The sequence below is a fragment of the Haemorhous mexicanus genome, chromosome 21 (genome assembly GCF_027477595.1).
Source record: "Haemorhous mexicanus isolate bHaeMex1 chromosome 21, bHaeMex1.pri, whole genome shotgun sequence".
NCBI lineage: Eukaryota > Metazoa > Chordata > Aves > Passeriformes > Fringillidae > Haemorhous > Haemorhous mexicanus.
Genome location: NC_082361.1, coordinates 8,842,177 through 8,862,240, shown reverse-complemented (window position 1 = coordinate 8,862,240; position 20,064 = coordinate 8,842,177). Strand labels below are relative to the sequence as shown.

Below are 20,064 nucleotides of genomic sequence, written 5' to 3'. Positions count from 1 at the left end.
CACCTTGCTGTGGGAAGGACAGGGAGCTGGGATGAGCCCTCACCTTGCTGTGGGAAGGACAGGGAGCTGGGATGAGCCCTCACCTTGCTGTGGGAAGGACAGGGAGCTGGGATGAGCCCTCACCCTGCTGCGGGAAGGACAGGGAGCTGGGATGAGCCCTCACCCTGCTGTGGGAAGGACAGGGAGCTGGAATGAGCCCTCACCTTGCTGTGGGAAGGACAGGGAGCTGGGATGAGCCCTCACCTTGCTGTGGGAAGGACAGGGAGCTGGGATGAGCCCTCACCTTGCTGTGGGAAGGACAGGGAGCTGGGATGAGCCCTCACCTTGCTGTGGGAAGGACAGGGAGCTGGAATGAGCCCTCACCTTGCTGTGGGAAGGACAGGGAGCTGGGATGAGCCCTTACCCTGCTGTGGGAAGGACAGGGAGCTGGGATGAGCCCTCACCTTGCTGTGGGAAGGACAGGGAGCTGGGATGAGCCCTTACCCTGCTGTGGGAAGGACAGGGAGCTGGGATGAGCCCTCACCTTGCTGTGGGAAGGACAGGGAGCTGGGATGAGCCCTCACCCTGCTGTGGGAAGGACAGGGAGCTGGGATGAGCCCTCACCCTGCTGTGGGAAGGGCAGGGAGCTGGGATGAGCCCTCACCCTGCTGTGGGAAGGACAGGGAGCTGGGATGAGCCCTCACCTTGCGGTGCAGCAGCTGGGCCTGCGGGCCCCCCGTGCCCTCGATCTCATAGCGGACGCTGTTGAAGAGAGCGACCCCAAACTGCTCCTTGTAGCAGCGGCAGAACTCGCCCAGCACCTGCCCCGTCCTCTCTGTGGGAAAAACACCAGTCACTTGGTTTTAAAATGTTAAAAGTTTAACAGTAATAAAATGGTTATAAAAATAGTAATATAATTAGAGTGATAAAAATTTGAGTAGAGTGATAATTAGAGTAATAATCTAGAGTAATAAAATTGAGATTAGGACAATAGGAGACAATAAAAACAAAGAGTTAAGGACAGTCTGGGTACCTCTTTCTGGGCAAAATAAGCCCGAAAAAGAACCCACGTTAACAGAGGATTAACCCTTAAAAACAATAACCTGTTGCACATTCATACACCTCATACATGATGCATAAATCCCATTCAAACACAGGATTCTGTGTGGTCAGTGTCAACTTCTTCCTCTTAATCCTAACAGCTTTTCATGGCTGAGCAAGGTGGGAAGAAGTTAATTTCTTCTGATAAGGGAGCAATAAATTCTCTTTCTCTGAATGATTTAGCAGTCCTGTGGTTGCTATCTCGGTGCAAGTACCTCATTCCTTTGTTTAAAAAAATGTCCCACATACATAGTTTCTGTTTTAACTACAAAAGTTCCATTTGAACTACAAAACTACATTTACCATACTATTAAAATGTTAATACAGAACTACTAATCAATACAACATAATACATATAGTAATTATCTGCATAGGGCCATGTAATATGCACTTTTCACATCTGCAACAGGACAGCAAAGCCACATCAGGCATGGGCTGGGTTTGGGCTCTGAGCCCCTCAGAGCCCACCCAGACCCCTCCCCAGTCCCCTCCTGCCTGCTGGAATATAAAACTATATCTGAACAACTTAAGCCTCAGTGTGCACCAGCCACACTGTCTGTAACTGCTCTTAGCAGAATTTTCTCAAAGAACCCTCAAATTCATCAAAGCTACTAAAACATCAGCTGTACTAAAATAAGAATGAAGAAGCTGAGCGACTGCATACCAAGGTCACAAGAACTAAATAACAGAAGACTGTAGAACACCTACACAGTAACCAATCACAAACACGAAAAAATGAAGGCAGAAAGCAAAAGAACAAATCAAAAACACAGACAAGAAGTGTAATCTTAGTAATTTATAAAATCTATAAGAGTGTATGTAATATAAACAATAAACAACTTCTATTTAATCGTATTAATTATTCAAGAGTCCTGGCTTACCCACAATACTGGACCAGCCTTTGGTGCAGGGACCACGGCAGAACCCGCTGCCTCCTGCCCTCCCTGTGCAGCCCAGGGCCTGTTTCAGGGTCAGGATGATCTCTTTTTTTGGCCTTTCACATTAATTTCATGGATTCCTCTCCCCAGCAGGAAATTCCTGACATTGAGCTGATTCCGGCGGTGCCGGAGCTTCCTGAGCCTTGTGCAGCTCCTGGCCCTGCTCTGGCCACCTCAGCTGGCTGGGATTGGGGTGAACTCCCCATTCCCCAGCCCAAACATCACTGACACCCCCCGACCCCGCTGTGCCCCACAAGGGCCATCCCTCAAAGGGCTCCCAGCCTGTGCTGCAGCAGGGCTGGGATTGGGGTTGGGATGAGGGCAAAGGACAGCCTGGACCCCCCACACTCACCCACCTGAGGCAGGGACCCCCACCAGGACCCCAAACTCCAATCTGGGATGAGTCCAAGGTGCTGGGAGAGCCTGAGCTGCCAGGTAATCCCCTGCACCCCACACTGGAGGAGATCCCCTCCATCCCACAGGCAGCCCCGGGGTGCAGGGGTGGGGGCACACTGCAAACCCACCCCCAGCAGCAGGGGCAAGGCTTTGCCACCCCCAATGTGGCCAGAGGAGACCCTTGGGCACCCTGACCCACCCAGCACCTCCCCACCCCTCCCCAACCCCACACGGGGGTCCCATAACAAAACCCCATCCTGAAGCATCCCAAGGCTGCAGTAACAACTCCCCCCCGAGCTGCTTTTGGCACATAGAGCCTCGACTTTGAACTCCCCAGTCAACTTTGCCCCAGAGCCTGTGAAAAATGAAGAATTTGAGTCTCCTCCAACAATTTCTGACAGCTCAGGCTTGGCCGGAGCGCTGGCGATGGGCGCGGGGAGGACTGGCTCTGCATCCCAGTGCTGGAGCCAGCACGATGCTGGGGGCACAAACCCAGACAAAACAGCCCCCACACCGGCTTGGCACAGCCTGGCAGCAGCCAAAACCTCCAGCAGGAGCCAAAATCTGCAGAAGCGGCCAAAATCTGCAGCAGGAGCCAAAATCTGCAGCAGGAGCCAAAATCTGCAGCAGGAGCCAGCCCAGAGCTGTGCTGGCAGCCAAAGCAGCACAAGGAGCAGCTTTGCTGCAAGGTGTTGCAAATCCCCACAGGATGAGCAGCTCCAGAGGAAAATGCTGCCCAGGGAGGGATAAACCCATCCCTGAAGAGATGGCAGCACTGCCAGCCACGGGAGCAAACCACAGACCAGCAGCACGCTGTGCCAGGGTGAAACCCCCAAAACTGAACAAATTCACAGCAAAGGATGAGATGCCCCAGCTCATCCCAGCACAAAATTCCTCAGCCTGGATTTTGGCCTCTCCTCCTGGCCTGCTCTCCTGGCCTCCACACAGCACCTCTGTTGCAATTCCTGTCTCCCAGGCTGTGTGATTCTGGCCAGGGCTCTGGGCAGCCATGCAGAGAGCTGAGATTGAAAAGGACCTTCTGAGGTTTCATTTCCTTTCAGTCCATGGGAAAAAAGGAGCCCCCGGTCCCCAGGCAGGCGAGACAGCTTAGTCACTCATTCTTCCCTGATTAACAGCAGGGCCAATTAGGAGGGTTTAAGCACATGGAAAAGCAAAAGTCAATTATTTGCAGAGGCTGGAACAAGACTTGCAGTCAAACATCCGAGGTGACTAAATCTCCCCAGGCTCAGCAGGACGCTCCGGGGTGCTGGGGGCCACTGGCGCTCCCTGCCTGGTAGCCCTGATGGCAAGCCCAGGGGAGCAAGAGGGACATGGACCCCTGGGGGTGACATAAGAGTGGAGAGCTAGTGGGGGGCTGTGCCTGAGCAGAGAGTGGGCACCCACGCTGCCCGTGCCAGAGGGTGTCCTGACTCCTCACATCTGGGCTGATGTGTCACCCTCAGGAATTGCCTCAGTCACCCCCTGGCTCCTCCATCAGGCTGAGCAAAGCCTCCCCAAAGAGCTGGGGGCTGTGCAGAGCATTCCCTGCCAGCACAAGGGAGCACTGAGAGCTGTACAGAGCATTCTGTGCTCCAGCTCTGAGACCAAAGCCACCCAGGAGTGGCTGTCCCTCCATGAGCAGCTTCCATCCAGCCAAGAGCTGCAGGGGTCTGGGGACAGAGGACACAGCCGCCTAGACTGTCACCTGTCCTCAGACCCCTCTGTCATGGCAGAGGAGGGACAGGAACCACTGCAGCCAACAGCACCCTGGGTGTGGGCTCAGACACCCACAAAGCACTTTGGCAAACAGGAGCACCCGCAGGGACCTCCCAGGGCCGGGTGTCCCCAGCCAGCCACCCACCCCAGCACTTTCCCAACACCCCTGTTTGCTCCAGGACCAGCCCCACACCCTCCCCCTGGCACCACGCCGTCCCTGGCACACCCAGAGGGGCGGCTGGGCTGGCACAGGCCCTGGCACGTCCTGCTGGCTCCTGGCAGGGGGAAGCCACCGTGGGGTTCCAAGAGCACCAACGCCTGGCTCGGCAGGATCCCTGTGTCAGCACCTCTGGTGACAGAGCTGCTCTGTCCCCAGCCCCCAGCTCCCCTCCTGCCTTTCCATGACTCAGACACATGTGGTGGCTCCAGCAGGAGGGACATGAAGGGGCTGCACAGCCCAAAGGGCACAAGAGGGCTCTGGGCACTCAAACACCACACTGGGCTGGGTACAGGGCTGGGTGGGATGCTGGCAGCAAGGACAGGGTTCAGCCAGGCCACAGCAGCTCCCAGCCACGCTCCAGCCCTCCCTGCCAGGTCCCCAGGGTCCCCACCCCGTGCTGGCATCATCCAGACAGGCTGTGCTGTGGGTACAGCAGGGCACAGGCACAGAGAAGGGCAGCACAAGTGTGTCCTTGTCCCTGGTGAGCCCAACGCTCCTGTGGCTGAAAACAGGACAGGAGGCTCCTCTCCTGCCCAGCCCCTCAGCAGAGCTGTCACCCAGGGCAGGGTGACAGGCAGGGCACAGCCCTGGAGCAGTGGGTGCCCCAAGGGCAGGCATAGCCCTGGCGTGCTCAGAGGTCACGGCCCGGCCAGGGCAGCCCTGGCTGGCTCTTGGTCCCTCTGAGCCAGGGCAGGAGGTGGATTCTGCCTTCAGGATTCCAAAGGCAAACTGTCCAAGCTGGTCCAGCAGCCTGGACTGGCTGTGTCCTGCCCTTGGAAGCATCTCCAGCCCCGTAATCAGCCCCACACACGGAATCACGGACTGCTCTGGGCTGGAAGGGACCTTGGAGGTCATCTCCTTCTACCCCTGCCATGGCAGGGACACCTCCCACTGTCCCAGACTGCTCCCAGCCCTGTCCAGCCTGGCCTTGGGCACTGCCAGGGATCCAGGGGCAGCCCCAGCTGCTCTGGGCACCCTGTGCCAGGGCCTGCCCACCCTCACAGGGAACAATTCCTTCCCTAAACCCCACCTAACCCCAGTGTCTGTCAGACTGAAGCCATTCCCTGTGTTCTATCCCTCCATCCCTTGTCCCCAGTCCCTCTCCAGCTCTCATGGAGTCCCTTTAGACACTGGCAGGGGATTTGAGCTCTCCCTGGAGCCTTCTCCTCTCCAGGGGAGCACCCCCAGCTCTCCCAGCCTGGCTCCAGCCCAGGAGCAGCTCCATGGCCCCCTCTGGACTCTCTCCAGCACAGACACATCCCGAGGCAGAAGCCAGCTCTGATTATGACCTCCCATCAGACCAGAGCCAGCCCCAGCTCTGTGCTCTGGGGACAAGCCACCCAGGAGCTGCAGGTGTGACCCAGAGCCCTGATCTCCTGCAGCCCAGCCCTGACCTTGCTCTGATCCCTCCTGCTGCTGCATTTGCTACCTGCAGGCTGTCTCACCAGGGTGGGGAGAGCAGAGCTCCAGGAATTCACCCCACAGCCCGAGGCTCACAGAGAGCCCTCCCAGCACCAGAGTGTGTCCAGAGCTCGTTTTCCTCATTGCCCTTGAGATCATGTGAAAATGGGAATGCTGCTGGAAACAGCCCAGGCCTGGGCAGCCCAATCAGCAGATCCAGCCACAGGGAGGTCAGTCCTGCACAGGTTTGCTCCAAATTTTCCTTGTCCTTCCTCCCCCTCCTCATTCTTGCTCAGCTCAGTACACCCAGGACTCGCAGGGGTATCAGGGGATGCTGCGTGTCCCTAGAGGGACAGAGCCTGATGGGGACAGGGATGTGGCTCAGCCCAGGTGTGTCCCCAGGGCTGGGCAGCTGCTCCCAAAGGCTGTGGGAGCAGAGCTCTGGGGCTGAGGGGCTGCAGCAGCACAGGCACACCCAGCAGCAGGGAATGGATTGGGCTGGAAGGACCTTGCAGCTCATCCAGTGCCACCCCTGCCATGGCAGGGACACCTCCCACTGTCCCAGGCTGCTCCAAGCCCTGTCCAGCCTGGCCTTGGGCACTGCCAGGGATCCAGGGGCAGCCCCAGCTGCTCTGGGCACCCTGTGCCAGGGCCTCACCCCCTTCACAAGGAAGAATTTCTTCCCTTTATAACACCTAATTTCCCTTCTTTCAGTTTGCAGCCATTCCCTCTTGTCCTGTCACTACAATCCCTGATGAAAATCCCTCTCAGGCTTCCTTGTGGCCCCTTCAGAGGTGCTGTGGAGACCTCCCAGGCCCTTCTCCAACACACACACCCAGCCCTGTGTGCTCACACAGCCCCCAGAGGGGCTGCAGCCAGCAGCTGGCCAAGCCCAGGGGGAATTTCTGCATCCTCCTCCAAGGCCACATCCCGTTGTGCCAGCTGGTGCAGTAAAACAATCCACTGCCTTAAGATTTACACCTGCTGCTGCTTTAAACTGAATTCCGTTTTTCCTGTCAAGTCCATCTAGAATCACTGAGTTACTCCCATTGCTGTATTAAACTAAGCAACTCTGCCTCACGTCTCTGTGTGCCATGGCCCGACCACCAGTGAGACACCAAAAGAATTTTTCATTTCAATTAATGTTGCTGCTGATATGCTTAGAATGGTCCAGCACCCACAGCCCTCACGTGTTCCCTGCCCTTCCCATCTGTGCAGGGGCTGAGGTGCCTTTGGAAGCCCAGCCCTCTGCAGAAGGCCCCTGGGATGATGCAGAATCATGGAATAACAGATTGGTTTGGGTTGGAAGGGAGCTCAAAGCTCATCCCATCCCAACCCCTGCCACTGTGCCAGGAGTGGAGTGACAGCAGGGGCTGGAGCAGGGGCTGGAGCTGTGCATGCCACAGGGATGCTTCACCCCAGACAGGGAATTTTCCTCTTGGTCCAGAAAAAATTAAGAGAAACAAAAAAGCCAAACCACCTCATTGAAGCAGAACCCCTGGGCAGGGAGGGCAGGGCCTGGTCTGGCTCATGTCCCAGCCCTGTGGGACAGCCAGGCTCAGGCCAGCTCCCCTTGCCCCACACAGTGTCCCCTGTGCCCAGGCCAGAGGGGGGACAGGGATGTGCCTGATGGGCAGCGGGGGGGGGGGTGTGTCACAGCCTCACATCCCTGTGCTGGGGCTCCCTGCCCTCTCTGCCATGGTGGGGGTGGCCCGTGACGTGGTGGCACAGGTGACCTGTGGGCAGTGTGTGCTGGCCTGGCCAGTTTGCCCAGGCTGCTGGGGGAGGACTTAATTACTAATTTAGCCCGTAAATGATTAGTGAGTGAGGGCAGACTGCTGGGGGAAAGCACAGGCTCCAGAGCAGTGGCACTGACAGGGACAAGCACCACGGTGGCACTGACAGGGCCAGCAATGGCCTGGGTGGCTCTTCCAGCAAGGGAAACAAAGGCACTGCAGGGAGGCTGATGCCACTGCTTGTCCCCAGGTCACCCCTCTCAGTGGGGCTCTCTCTGCTGCAACACACCCTGGCTGTTCCCACTTTCCTTGGCCATCCTCCTGTCCCAGATCCTGGCATTATGCAGACAGGGTGTGGGGGCATCCCCCTGAGGCACTGCACGGTGGGAATGGGATGCACACATGGATGAGGGGCACAGGATGCCATGGATGACGTGCCCAGGGTACCCCACAAGCCCTGAGCAGCACCCAGACAGGAGGACCCATGGCCAGGGGCTGTCCTGGCTCATCTCAGACTCATCCCAGCAGGAATTTGGGAAAGACTGACAGCAGGAGATGGCTCCAGGCAGGCTGAGCAGCAGCACAAGGGACAGTGTCACTGTGGATGGGGCACAGGAATCCTGCAGAGCCAGCAGGGCACCCAAAGGGTTAAGCCCCAGCCCACAGTTTAGGGTTTCGGGAATTTGGTTATGAGCTCATTTCCACCCAGAAACACAAACTCCCTCACAGGGGCCTGACTCAGCCCGGCTGAGCATCCCGAGGAGGTGCCAGCACTGGGGGAAGTTGGGCACCAGTTCCTCACCCAGGGGGGCTGGGACAGAGCAGGAGTTGGGGGAGGTTTTGCTCCTGGGCACGGCCAAAGCCAGGGGCTGACCCAGCAGCTCTCTGTATTTCCCCCTCTCATACACACCAGGAGAGGCTGGAACAGGGAAAGCAAAGTGGGAAGAGCAAAAACTGGGAGAGTTTGCCCTCTGCCCTCCTTGAACCCAAATACATTCTTGCCCCAAACTCACCCCAACCCAACCCGGGTGTTCCTGCTCTGAGCTGCTGTTGGGACTGGCACTGAGCTTGACTGGCACAAGTGGGGAGCAGAGGCTGCTCTGATGCCAGGCACTGCTCAGCACCAGGGATGTGGCAGGACAGGGGCACTGCCAGGCTCCAGCAGCACCCCAAAATCCATGGGGAATATTTTCAAAATTGAAAACACTGCCCGAAAGCAGCTCAGCAGGGCGGTGGGGGGGTGGGAAGGGAGCACACGGTGCCTCCCCCAGGCAGCAGCTCGGGCTGCCCTGTGACTCAGCCGTGCTGGAAAGGGTGGGCTGAGCAGCAGGAAGGGTTGAGGCAGCGGAGCCTCGCCGGAGAAACCAGCTGGGGCCGGGCCTGAACCGGTTGATCCTCTCTGGCCGTGCCTGAGCCGTGCCGGGCTCTGCCCCCGGATGAGTCAGAAGCGCCCGTGGTGCCAGCGCAGGGCTGGGGCACACGCGGGGGACACGGCTCTGCCAGCGGTGTCCCCATCCTGTGGTGTCCCCATCCCCGGGTGCCCCCAGTGCTCTGTGCCCACCCTGCAGTGCCCAGCCCATCTCCGGGCACCTCGCCCTGCCTGCAGAGCGCCGCTGCCCTCCCAGCCCACCCCGACCTGCCAGGACACAGCCGCGCTCCCCTGCCTGGCCCTGCGGAGCTCCGGAGGCAAGCACGGGGCTGGAAATGAAGCAGCACATCCGCAGCAACTCCTCAACCTCCGAACAGCTGAAAAACACTGACAAAACCACTCTGGGGCAAGCTTTGCACACCTTCTGCTGCTCCTTTGGACACCGCTGCTCCCGCTCTGCAATCCCCAAACCGAGAGCCGGGCTCAGCCCCTGCCCCAGCCCCTTCCCGGGTTAGTGGCCGTGGGTGTTTTCCTGTGCCGTGGGTGCCGGTGTCCCGCTGCTCCTAGGAACAAGGCAGCGTGGGGCCGTGCGTGCGAGGAATGTGCCCGTGGATAACAAATAACAAATAAATAACAAATAACAAACGGCAGTGCGGCTCCCAGCGCCTCTCGGGGCTACACTGAGGACCTGCCCTGAGCCTCCCTGCCCAAACACATCCGAGGGATGGGGCAGGAGGAGATGCCTGCCCCCATCCAGCCGGCAAGCCCCTTTTGCCCTTGGAGCAGCCTTTGGAGTGGTGCTCCAAAGCCGTGGGGCACAGGTGGCCTCAGGTGTGCCAGCCTAGAGTGCCACCAGCAGAGGTGACTGCACTCCCAGGACTGCCAGGATGTGTCCCACAGACAGGCAGGTGGCTGTGGGAGGACGGAGCATCCCCGGCTTGGCTCAAGCTGAGCACCAACCCCAAAGCCTGAGCAAGACCAGCAGCCACTGCCCTCATCCTGGCTGCAGCCACATCACCCCACGTGTCCCTTGTCCCCCTGGGTGCCACCAGCACGCGGGCAGGGTGGAGAAGAGCTGCCACCCCTCTGGCTGTCCCCACAGCAGGGTGGGACCCAGCACCACCCCAGATAAGGCCCGGCTCATCCCCCAGCACCGGCCAGGCCGCATTTCATCCATCCCTCGGGATGGCGCAATCCCGCTGAGCCGAGCTGAGCTGAGCCGAGCTGAGCCGAGCCCAGCCCAGCCCAGCCCAGCCCAGCCGAGCCAAGCCGAGCCGAACTGAGCCCAGCACCTGCATCCACACCCTCCAGCCATCCCCTGCCACCTGGGGACAGGGAGCTGAGGTCCCCACAGCAAACGGGACACGGCAGACTTGGCCATCTCCTCCAGCTGGGGTGGGCGGTCCTTGCTCCAGGATGTCCCAGGAGCTGTGTCCCTTGTGTCCCCTCGTGCCCAGCCCCAGGAGAGGAGCTGAACCTGGCACACTGTCCCTGTGCCCAGGTGGACAGTGCCAGTGGGAAACCCAATCCAGCCCCAGGGGAGGAGACCAAACAAAGACTTTTATGTGCATCTAAAAAAACAACCCAACCACAAGGGATTGAAGAAAACAACCTGTCCTGGAGCTGTCCTGGAGCTCTCTCCCTGCTACTGGAGAGGGTTCTGTGTCCAGCTCCTCCGTACCCATCGCACAGGATGCTGGGCCACCACAATTTTGGGGTCTGGGAGCTGGCTCACCCCAGCTTTGGGCAGAAAAATATCTCAAGGGGCTGACCAGAGCTGGCAGAAGGAGAAAGGAAACCAGGACAAGTGTCCTGCACCCCAGGAGCCACCAGCACAGCAGGAGATAGGTGAGATCCTGCCCCAGGCCTCTGTCACCTCCAGAGCAGTGTCCCATACATCCTGAATGTCCCATTTGGGGACCCCCCCTAGTGAAGGGGTCTGAGCTCCTGAGAGGAATTCCCCAGAGAGATCCTTGCCAGGGAAGAGACAAAGGGGACAAAGAAGGGCAGGAGGGCATGGCAAAGGGCAGGGAGGCAGGGAGAAGGGCACTGTGCTCTACCAGAGCTGGGACCTGTGTCAAATGTCGCTGCTCTTTCCCTTTGAAAAGGGGGAAAAGGTGGAGTTTTATTCCTTCCTCCCCCGCCGGTCCAGGAGACTGGGAGGAAGCAGGGACTGCTCTGCTCTGCCCCTTCCTCCCCTCCTGGCCCCAGCACTGGGCTCCCCACGGAGCCACTGCAGGCACGGCCAGGCAGGGGACAAGGCTCCAAGGCCAGCCAGGGGCTGGGGAGGTGCAGATGCCATGGGACAGAGAGAGAAACGGCAAGTGTTTCTCACTGCAGCTTGTGAGAAATTTAAAGAGTTAGAAAGATGTGATAACTTGTTAAGTATAAACAATTTGCAGGTAGTGTTTTTCTACTTCGTCTTTCTGTTCCTCTCGAAGACAGTGTGTGAGGAAGATGTTGCTGTTAGTTAGCCAATAGAATAGAACCAATCATACCACTCTAGAAAAACCATGCTGCTCCTTTAAATAAAGCCTTCTTTGCCTTTTCTACGGTCCTGCCTCTCACCTGTTCCTGCCTCAATCGCGGTGCAAGAGTGACAGGGAGGGGCAAAGCCCCTGCTTGGGGACCCCAGCAGATGGGCTCTGGGGGCTGCAGCCCCAGAAGGAGGTGACATCCCCCCAAACTGGGTGGTGGGAGCAGAACTGGGTCCTGCAGGGGCAGAGCAGGAGAGCTGCTCCTCACCTGCCTTCACACCCTGCCCCACAAAGTGCCCGTGGATGAACATCCCTGCATCCCTCCAGCCCAGCTTCCTGCAGGAAAGCTGGGAGGAACAGGAGCCTGAGTCCCACCAGGGCTGGCAGGGGCTGTGCCAAGGGGCAACGAGCCCCTCTGAGCTCTGAGCCAGCCTCTGCCATGATCTGGGGAGGAGGGAAGGCAAAGGCTTGGGAAATCCCAGCTCCTGGCTGTGTCCCTGGGTGGGAAATGAATTTGTAGAGAATTTGTAGAGCTTTAAGGCATTTACAGCATGGTGTGGCTAAAGGTGATAGGCCAAGAAACATTTAATATATATTAATTAGGAAACAGTGGGTTTCTGATTGTGATGACGTGGATTATAACATCTGTATTGTCTCACCCTTCAAATGGGACTGAAAATAGAATAAAAGTTTTTAAAAAACCTCTCAGTTGCTCCTTCTCTGGGTCAGAAAGGGGCTTAATCTGACATGGTTTTGGGGTGTCTGACGCTGCTATGGAGGTGTCCTGGCCTGGGGGTGCTTTTCTCTCCCTGGGCTGGCCAGAGGAGAGCACTGAGCTGCCACCCTGGCTCTGTTCCTCCTGTGCCAGCCCTGCTGCTCCCAGGCAGAGCAGGGATCCCCTCCCTGCGTGCCCCAGCTCGCTCCAGCCAAGGCCTCGGGCCAAACCCGGCCGGGGGAGGCAGGGGAACCCCCCCCCGAGGGAAGGCAGGTTCTGCCCCTGGGCTGAATGGGGAACGGCCGGGAGGGCTCCCGCCCCCTGGGGAGGCCACCAGAGCCGTGTCCCCTGCCCCGACACGCTGGCTGGGAGCGAGCCCCGTGCCCCGACACGACGGCTGCAGGTAAAGCCCCAGCTTGCCAGAACCAGCCCTCGCCGCTGGCAGGGAGCCCTGACATGCCAGGGGAGTTATTTATTTGGCGATGAAAGACACACGTTTCATTGGGAGAAACCACTCCACGGCTGCAGCGCCCTCGGAGCCTCCCTGCTCGGCTGCCCCCGGGGCAGGGTGAGGGCTGCAGCCTCAAGACCAACCCCAGAGCCCGGTAGCCTCCACCTCCCACGCCGGCTGGAGCTGAGCTGTGGCAGAGGCTGGGAAATGAGTGTCACGCTTAAGGAAGCCACAGAGAACCTTCTCCCGCTGCCAGCAGCCTCCACCCCCGGGGCACGCCACAGCCTGGTGCCTTCTGGCGTTTGCCAGGTACCTCTGGAGCCAACCCTGCTGCCCAGCTCATCCCATCCCATCCCATCCCATCCCATCCCATCCCATCCCATCCCATCCCATCCCATCCCATCCCATCCCATCCCATCCCATCCCCCTTCTCGCTGGGATTAGGGACACGCACACTCCGATGCCCCACAAGGCTCCCTGGAGCAGGGAGGCTGCAGGTCCCGCCCCAGGGATGAGGCTCGGTGTCACCTCCGCGTGGGCTGCTGCCTGTGGAAGTCCTACCCCGAAATTAGCAGCTGCTTCACTCCGTAATTAACGGGCTGGCGACTCCCCGGAGATGCCGGAGGAAGGTGTGAGCTCCCGGGGACCCTCCCTGCACAGCCACCCACCCCCACATCCCTCTGCCGTGGGGACATCCAGCGGCTCCTGCTGATCCCTGGGCTCTGACACTCACCCAGGATGGCACTCAGGGGCTCCTGCTGATCCCTGGGCTCTGCCACTCACCCAGGATGGCACCCAGGGGTTCCTGCTGATCCCTGGGCTCTGCCACTCACCCAGCACCTTCTGCTGCATCCCTGGGTGCTGGCATCCCTGAGCTCAGGACCAGCAGCTCCACTCAGAGCTCCTGCCAGCCACGCTTCAGCTCAGCCCCCAGGGGGGTCCATGGGATGCTCCAGGGAAGCATCAGGATTCCAGCATGAGGGAAGAGCTCATCCTGTCCATGCTGAGAGCACCCACTCCCCTGGGCATGAGAGACACTGCGCAAAACTCCACCCAGTGACATCCTGGTTTCCCAGGACACCCCATCCCTGCCTCCCTGCTGTGCCCAGGTGATGGTGCCCACGCTGGGCATCCTTGCACAAGGAGGGTGAGCCAGTCCCTGCTCCAGCCCACAGAGGAGCTTGGAAACAACTCCCAACCCACATCTGGGAGGAAGAGGAGGAGGAGGAGAGCAGTTGAAGGGTGTTGACAAACAAACTGGCTGACTCAGGCAGGAAGATGTCCAAAGCAGGAGGGCAGGAGGAAGCACCAGTCAGAGAGACCCTGAAGAGGGAAATGCAGGATCACACCTGTGCCTCACCTGGCTGCCCTGACACCCCAAAGCTGGCAGGGATCTGCCTCTGTGACTGCCTGGAGCCCTCCAGCCCCAGCTGGGAGGAAAGACCCTGCTCCTGAGCCACCCAAGTCCCACCTGTGTGGCTTGTGACTTCTAGGAGACATTGGCACAAGTCTCACACAGCCACCATCAAATGGGCTGGGACAGGGCATGGCACCTGCACAGCCTGGGCACTGTGGGCATGGCAGGGCTTCTGCCACCTCCCTCCTGCCTTTACCCCATTCCCAGGAGGGGCACAGGTCTGGGCCAGGCTCTGCCCAGCAGCGCTGGTGGTCTAAGGGGCTGCAACCTCGGGAAGCACTGCCAAGCCCGAAGAGCTCCTGTCCCTCCAGCAACCAGGGCTCATGGGGGCCTGGGCAGCAAACGCAAACCCCCCAAAATTGGGAGGACAACTGGGAAAAGCTGCTTGGAGAAGGGGTGGATCCCTCCTGGGCCAGCAACAGTGGAGAACAGGCCAAGCTAGGCAGGAAAACCTGGAGTTTTCCCCGCCACGTTGCTTTGCATGCCTGACAGCAAGTCGTGCCTTGCCTGTTGGGCTCCAGCCCCTCCCAGCTCCGGGGGCTCCTCAGCCAGCCAGGAGCCCTGGCAGGAGCAGAGAGGTGCTCCAGGAACCCAGTGTGCCCCAGTGTCTCCCAGGGAGGTGTCCCAGTACAGGTGTGTGTCCCCCCTGCTCACCCCAGCACGGCACGGGACATGTCCCAGCCCAGACTCCATAATCCTATTCCACATAAATCTTCTTTTTCACCCATGGAATCTTTTTTCCCATGAAAAGCCCTCTGCAGTCCCCAAGCATGGGTTAAATCCCACCCTGCCAGGGTGCAGCCATCCAGCCTGACCTTGCAAACACCCAGTCCCTGACCCAGCAGAGACAGATTCCTGCACAGGAAACCCAGCCAGGCTTCTCCTTGTTATTCTTCAGGATTAGGATCACAGGGGCTTGCACGGGGAGCTATCTATGCACATACAAGCAGCAAGTTCCAGAGAAATTCAGGATGTGCTTTGGATCCAAACACGCCACAGGCAGCCCCGAGCCGGTGCTCAGCCAGGCTGAGCTTTAACTAATGCAAGATGAAAACCCCAGAGCGAGTTCCAAGCTCTCCTTCAAAGCTCAGAAACCTGCTGGCGTCCTGCTGAGCCGCATACCACGTAAGCATTCCTGCCAGGATGGGGCCTGGCAGGGCGGATGGGCTGCACGGCGAGACAGCCGTCCCTGTGCCAGCCCCACGGCAGCTCCGGCAGCTCTTCCCCCAGAGCCCTTGGGGACAAAAGGACTTCAGAGCCACTCCCGAGGCTTTATGGCCTCGACAGAGGAGTGATATGGCGAAGTCACCTCCAAAACATGGGCGGTCCCCAGCCCTTGAGCTGCCGGCGAGACGCACAAGGTCCAGCTCGAAGCCAGCCTCGGCTGTGACACCGCTCAGGTGCGGCCCCGCTACTGCGGGGGTGGCTTCAGCCACTGGAGCCGAGAGTTTTTTTGCCAGCCTGGGGAGCTGAAACCAAAGCTGGGACATGAAAGGGCTCGGAGGTCACGTCCTGCCCGCTCAGAAGCCCCGGGGAGCCAAGCGCCCGCATCACGAGTGACGCAAAGTGGCTTGAGGGAGCCCAGCACGGCGATGGGGGGGTGACCCCACTTCCAAGGGTCAGGAGTGTCACCACAGACCCCAATTAGCAGCGCTGAGCCCCCCAGCCACAGCTTCCCACGACCCGCGCTGTGCAGAGCCGTCACCCCGCCTTCCGCGGTTCCCGGGCAGCTCCGGGCAGACAGACATCCTGAGCCGGGGGACACACGGGCTCTCAATGACCGCATTGTCACCCTGCCGGTCGCACGGAGCTGGCGGGGGCACTGCTGTGTCCTGCCTGGAGCCAGCCAGGGGTGCAGGCAGCCCTTCCCTCCGTCCCAGAACCTCTGAGGGGGGGTTCCTAAGGATCTCCCAGCACTGTGAAGGGGGATGAGGCTCATATGCCAGCCGGCGCCAGCAGTGCCCGTGCTGACAGCGGTGTCCCTGCGCTTCCAGCATCCCCCGGAGCCCAGCTCCTCTCTCCCCCGCCGCAGCCCGAGGGGTCCCCGAGCCCCGCCGCCAACACAAACACCCTGGCACAACGCAGCCTTTCATTTGGGAGGCACACAGGCACCTCGGGTACCCCCCCGAGCTGTGCCGAGGCAAAACCGCGGGGAAACTAAAAATTAAAAAGTTTAAAGAGCGAGAAAGAGGCGAAGAGCAGGCGTGGGGGTTCCGGGAAGACTGAGCGGGGGGATTCCCAAAGGGATAGAAGGAGGGATGGGGAGATGCCGGGGATCTCCCCGGGATGAGCGGAGCGGGGGGCGCGCCGGGGGCTCACCCGCGATGTGCTGGCGGCGACCCTCGTCCAGGTGCGTGGAGACCACATCTCCCATGGCGAGCGGAGCCGGGCCGGGCCGGGCGGCGGGAGGAGCGGCAGGAGGAGGAGGGAAGAGGGAGGAGGAGGAGGAGAAGGAGGAGGAGGAAGGCAGAGCTCGGGGCGGCCCGGCACCACGGCGCCCCACGGCCCCTCCCGGCCACTCCTCCCGCACCGCCCCGCGACCCGCCCGCCGCCCCCGGCCTCGGGGAGAGGCTGCGAGTGTCCCCCCGCCGGGTAATTAGCCGTGCTAATTGCCGGCGGGGGATGGGCAGGATGGAGGAGGGGGCTGTGCCCGGTGTCCCCCCGCAGTCCCACTGGGAGAACCGGCTTCGTGCTGGCCCGGCGCTGCTCCAGCCCGGCATTGCGACAGCCGGGCTCCGTCCTACCTGCGCCCACACCCGCGGCCAACAGCCTGACCTTGGTGCCAAACTGGAGAGGGGCGTGGGAGCCGACGGGCAGCGGGCACAGCCAGGGGCCCCTCGGCCTCCCCGGCCTGGGGGAGAACGGGATGGGAACCCTTGAGGTGATTTAAAACCCGCTCCAGCCGCAGGAGTTGTCCCGGGATGGGGGCTGGCATCTCCCGGGGAGCCGGGGAGCAGTGGGGGGGACACTGAACGGGGAATGTGGCAGCGATCGTGCGAAGTCTCCTCGGACCCAGCCGGGGAGGAAGCAGCTGGAGCCGCGGAGCCGAAGGAAGCGCTGGAAAAGCTCCTCCTTCCTCTGGCTGCTGCCGCGGCTCCTTTCCCAAGCGCAACAGGCGGAAACAGCCCGCAGGATCCCGCGGCGCTGCCCGGGCACGATCCGAGGGGAGGAAAGGCCCCGCCGCCCTCATTCCCAGAGCCCGGGCACCGCCAGCAGCTCGGGGTGTGACCGAGGGAGGAAGAGGAGGAGGAAGGAGGAAGGAGGACGTGGTGGCGTGACCAGAAAGTTCAAGCCGTTCCCAGCTGCAGGGCGGCTCCGGGGAGTCGCTGCCGAGGTGGATGCACGCCTTGGGATCGCTCGGAGTCCCTGGATGCTCCCAGACCTCTGGAAGCAGGGGCTGGGCCGGGCGAAGCTGAGCTCAGCTGCTTGGCTCGGTGTGGGGCAGCCGGCGTGGAAACGGCTCCGGGAGGCTTTTCCTGGGCTGGCCTTGTTTACCCGGCAGCGGTGGGAGGGAGGGTTGGAAGTGGCCGGGCTGGGAGCAAGGCATCCTGTTTATCCTCCTGAAATAGCTGCCCTTGGCCGCCGCGGGGCTGGGCAGGGGGCGGCAGGATGGGCACACCCCTCCCTCCCCGCCTGCTGCCACCGCCAGCCCTGCCCTGCAGCCCTGCCCTGCAGCCCTGCTACCGCCCCGGGGACACCAGCGGCTCCTACCCCCTCGCCGTGCCAGGGGGATGCCACCCTGGAGCCAAAATTCTCCTTTTGGGCACGGTGCGCCCCTGCCATGCTCTGCCCAAGACGAGCACTCCCCAAAAAACATCAGCACATCGAGTGGCAGCCGGGTGCCACCTGCATTTGTCCCAGCTCCCTCTCCCCCCAGGGACGCCCACAGTGCATCAGCCTTTTCCATCCTGATACTCTTCGCAACCCTCCGACTCATTTCAATGGGAAAATAATTCCAAAGCTGGAATATTTCCCTTTTTTCCCCCTGAGATGCCCCATAAGAAGGTTTTACCCTTAGCACAGGGCTTGTTTGTAGTTTGTTTGCCTGGCCAGAATGCTGCTGGTATCAAGGGATTCTCCCGGGAAATTTATCTGCAGCAAAATCTCATTTCCAATAGAAAATTGGTCCACTGGAGGCTTTTAAACACTTTCCCCAGTGCTGATCCCCGAGGATTCTGGCTCTGAATTAATTTGAAATTCTGTCTTAGTGAGGTGATGGTATTTAAGAGGCAATGAAAATGCATCCACCCCCTTCAAATTGAAAAGAAATGGGAATATCTATCCATGTAAATAACTTCAATATTAGAAACCAAGCTTCATCCCTTCCAAAAAAGCAATGTATGGAATATGATTAGGCAGTGCACACAGAATCCTGCTAAATAAACCAAGTAAGTGGTTAAAAAGCCTTATTTTTGAAAAATTAATCCATACAAGCACAGCAGCACTGACTCATCACTGTCTCTTTTGCCCATTGGTGTGTTTCTTAAATAAATAAATAAAACCTGAATGAAGAGGTAAAAAATGGGCAGCATTGATATTGTTGATTTGCAAACAGGAAGGGAATGTTTGTGGCACACAGAAATAGTCTGTCAGCAGAGCCTGGAGCTGTCACACAGACACACAGGCTGCTTTTGAGGCTCCAGAAACCACCTGAGGATGGGCACGATGTCCTGGCACCACCAGACAGTGCCACGTGGTGACACAGCAGGGAGCTTTTGGCACAGGCTGCCTGGTGCCAGAGACAGGCTCAGCTGCTAAAGCTTGGGCCAGGAAAGTAAAGAAGTTGTTTGAAGGGTTTTATTGGGACTGAAGACATTTGGGAGCTCAAAAGTCAGCAGATGAACACATTTTGGTTTATTCCTACAGGGTTATGTGCAGAGGGCATTGTCCCCAACATGCTCCTAGTCGGGGTTTCCTTCATCCCCACTGCCCCATGAGGATAAGGATGGTTTGTCCTTCCTCTCCAGCACATTTTGGTTTATTCTCCCATGGTCCTGTGCAGAGGAGATTGTCCCCAACATGCTCCTAGTCGGGGTTTCTTTCATCCCCACTGCCCCAGTGGGTGCCCCAGGAGTATGAGAATGGGGATGGGGATGGGGATGGTTTTTCCTTCCTCTCCAGCACATTTTGGTGCATACCCACAAGTTCACATGCAGAGGGCATTGTCCCCAGCATGCTCCTGGTCAGGGTTCCCTCCATCCCTGCCACCCTGATGGGTGTCTGAAGAGGGTGGGGATGGGGTTGGTTTGTCCTTCCTCTCCAGCTGCAGTTTCTGGGAGCCCAGCCTGGCCCTGCTCAGGCACTGGGCCCATCCTGCTGAGCACAGGGGGTGCAGACACAGCCCCCCACTGCCCTCCTGCTTCCCCTCCTGGCTCCATCCTTCCCAAGGACATCTTTAAACCCATCCCCCTTTGCAGGCTCAGCTCCCAGCTCCCTGCTCTTCTTCTCCACATCCATCTGCAAAGGCTCCAGGTAAAGCCCCTGGATCCAGGAGAAGAAACCAGCAGTGCCAGCAGCACAAGTGATGCTCAAATGGCTTTGTCAAATCCTTTCCTGGGCCTGTCCCACGTGCTGGGGCTCTGAGGGACCTGGCACAGATGTCCCTCCCATCAGAGTCTGTGCAGTGTTGGAGTTGTACAGAATTGCAGGCTGATAAAGTCTAATCATGCCAGCTAATTACATCTCACTGAAGAGATGGAAATAATGCTTATCTGCCTAGAGCTGATGAATTATCTATCCCAGCTTGGAAATGAAAGATTTCCCTGTGAATACAGCTGAGGAGAATAAACATTCCCGTGATTTCAGGCAGCTCCTGGTATGGTGGAGATGGCAGCAGTGAGGTGAGGTAGTTCCCAAATTATTAAAGCCTTCAAGCCTTCAGTGCATTAGCCCATCATGATGAGCAAAATGTCCATACCTGTCCTTCCCCCTCCCAGGACTTCTGGATGGTTCTGATGCCACAATCCAGAGCTGTGACAAAGCATTTTTTAAAAAAGTTGATTATGTGGGGTATTTTTTCTGCTCACAGCAGTCAAACCAAGCCTGGCAGGGGCTGTGTGCTCAGCTCCCTGCCCACCTGCCCTCAGCTGGTCCTTCTGGATTTGGTACCGGGGGGGGGGGGGGGGATCATCCCACCTTGCTCCCGTTG

The 20,064-nt window shown here is 59.2% G+C and overlaps 1 protein-coding gene across 1 annotated transcript in view; it reads right to left on the bottom strand.

The window, feature by feature from the left end:
• The window catches only part of NIBAN2 (niban apoptosis regulator 2), a 35,568-nt gene extending 19,070 nt beyond the window's left edge, over positions 1-16,498 (bottom strand). The window contains exons 1-2 of the mRNA XM_059865527.1: positions 16,236-16,498; positions 684-814 (exon numbers count right to left, since the gene is read on the bottom strand). Coding sequence (XP_059721510.1) covers positions 684-814; positions 16,236-16,290 — 186 coding nt within the window. The 5' untranslated portion in view covers positions 16,291-16,498. The remainder of the gene's footprint in view (positions 1-683; positions 815-16,235) is intronic.
• Between the last annotated feature and the right edge of the window lie 3,566 nt (positions 16,499-20,064).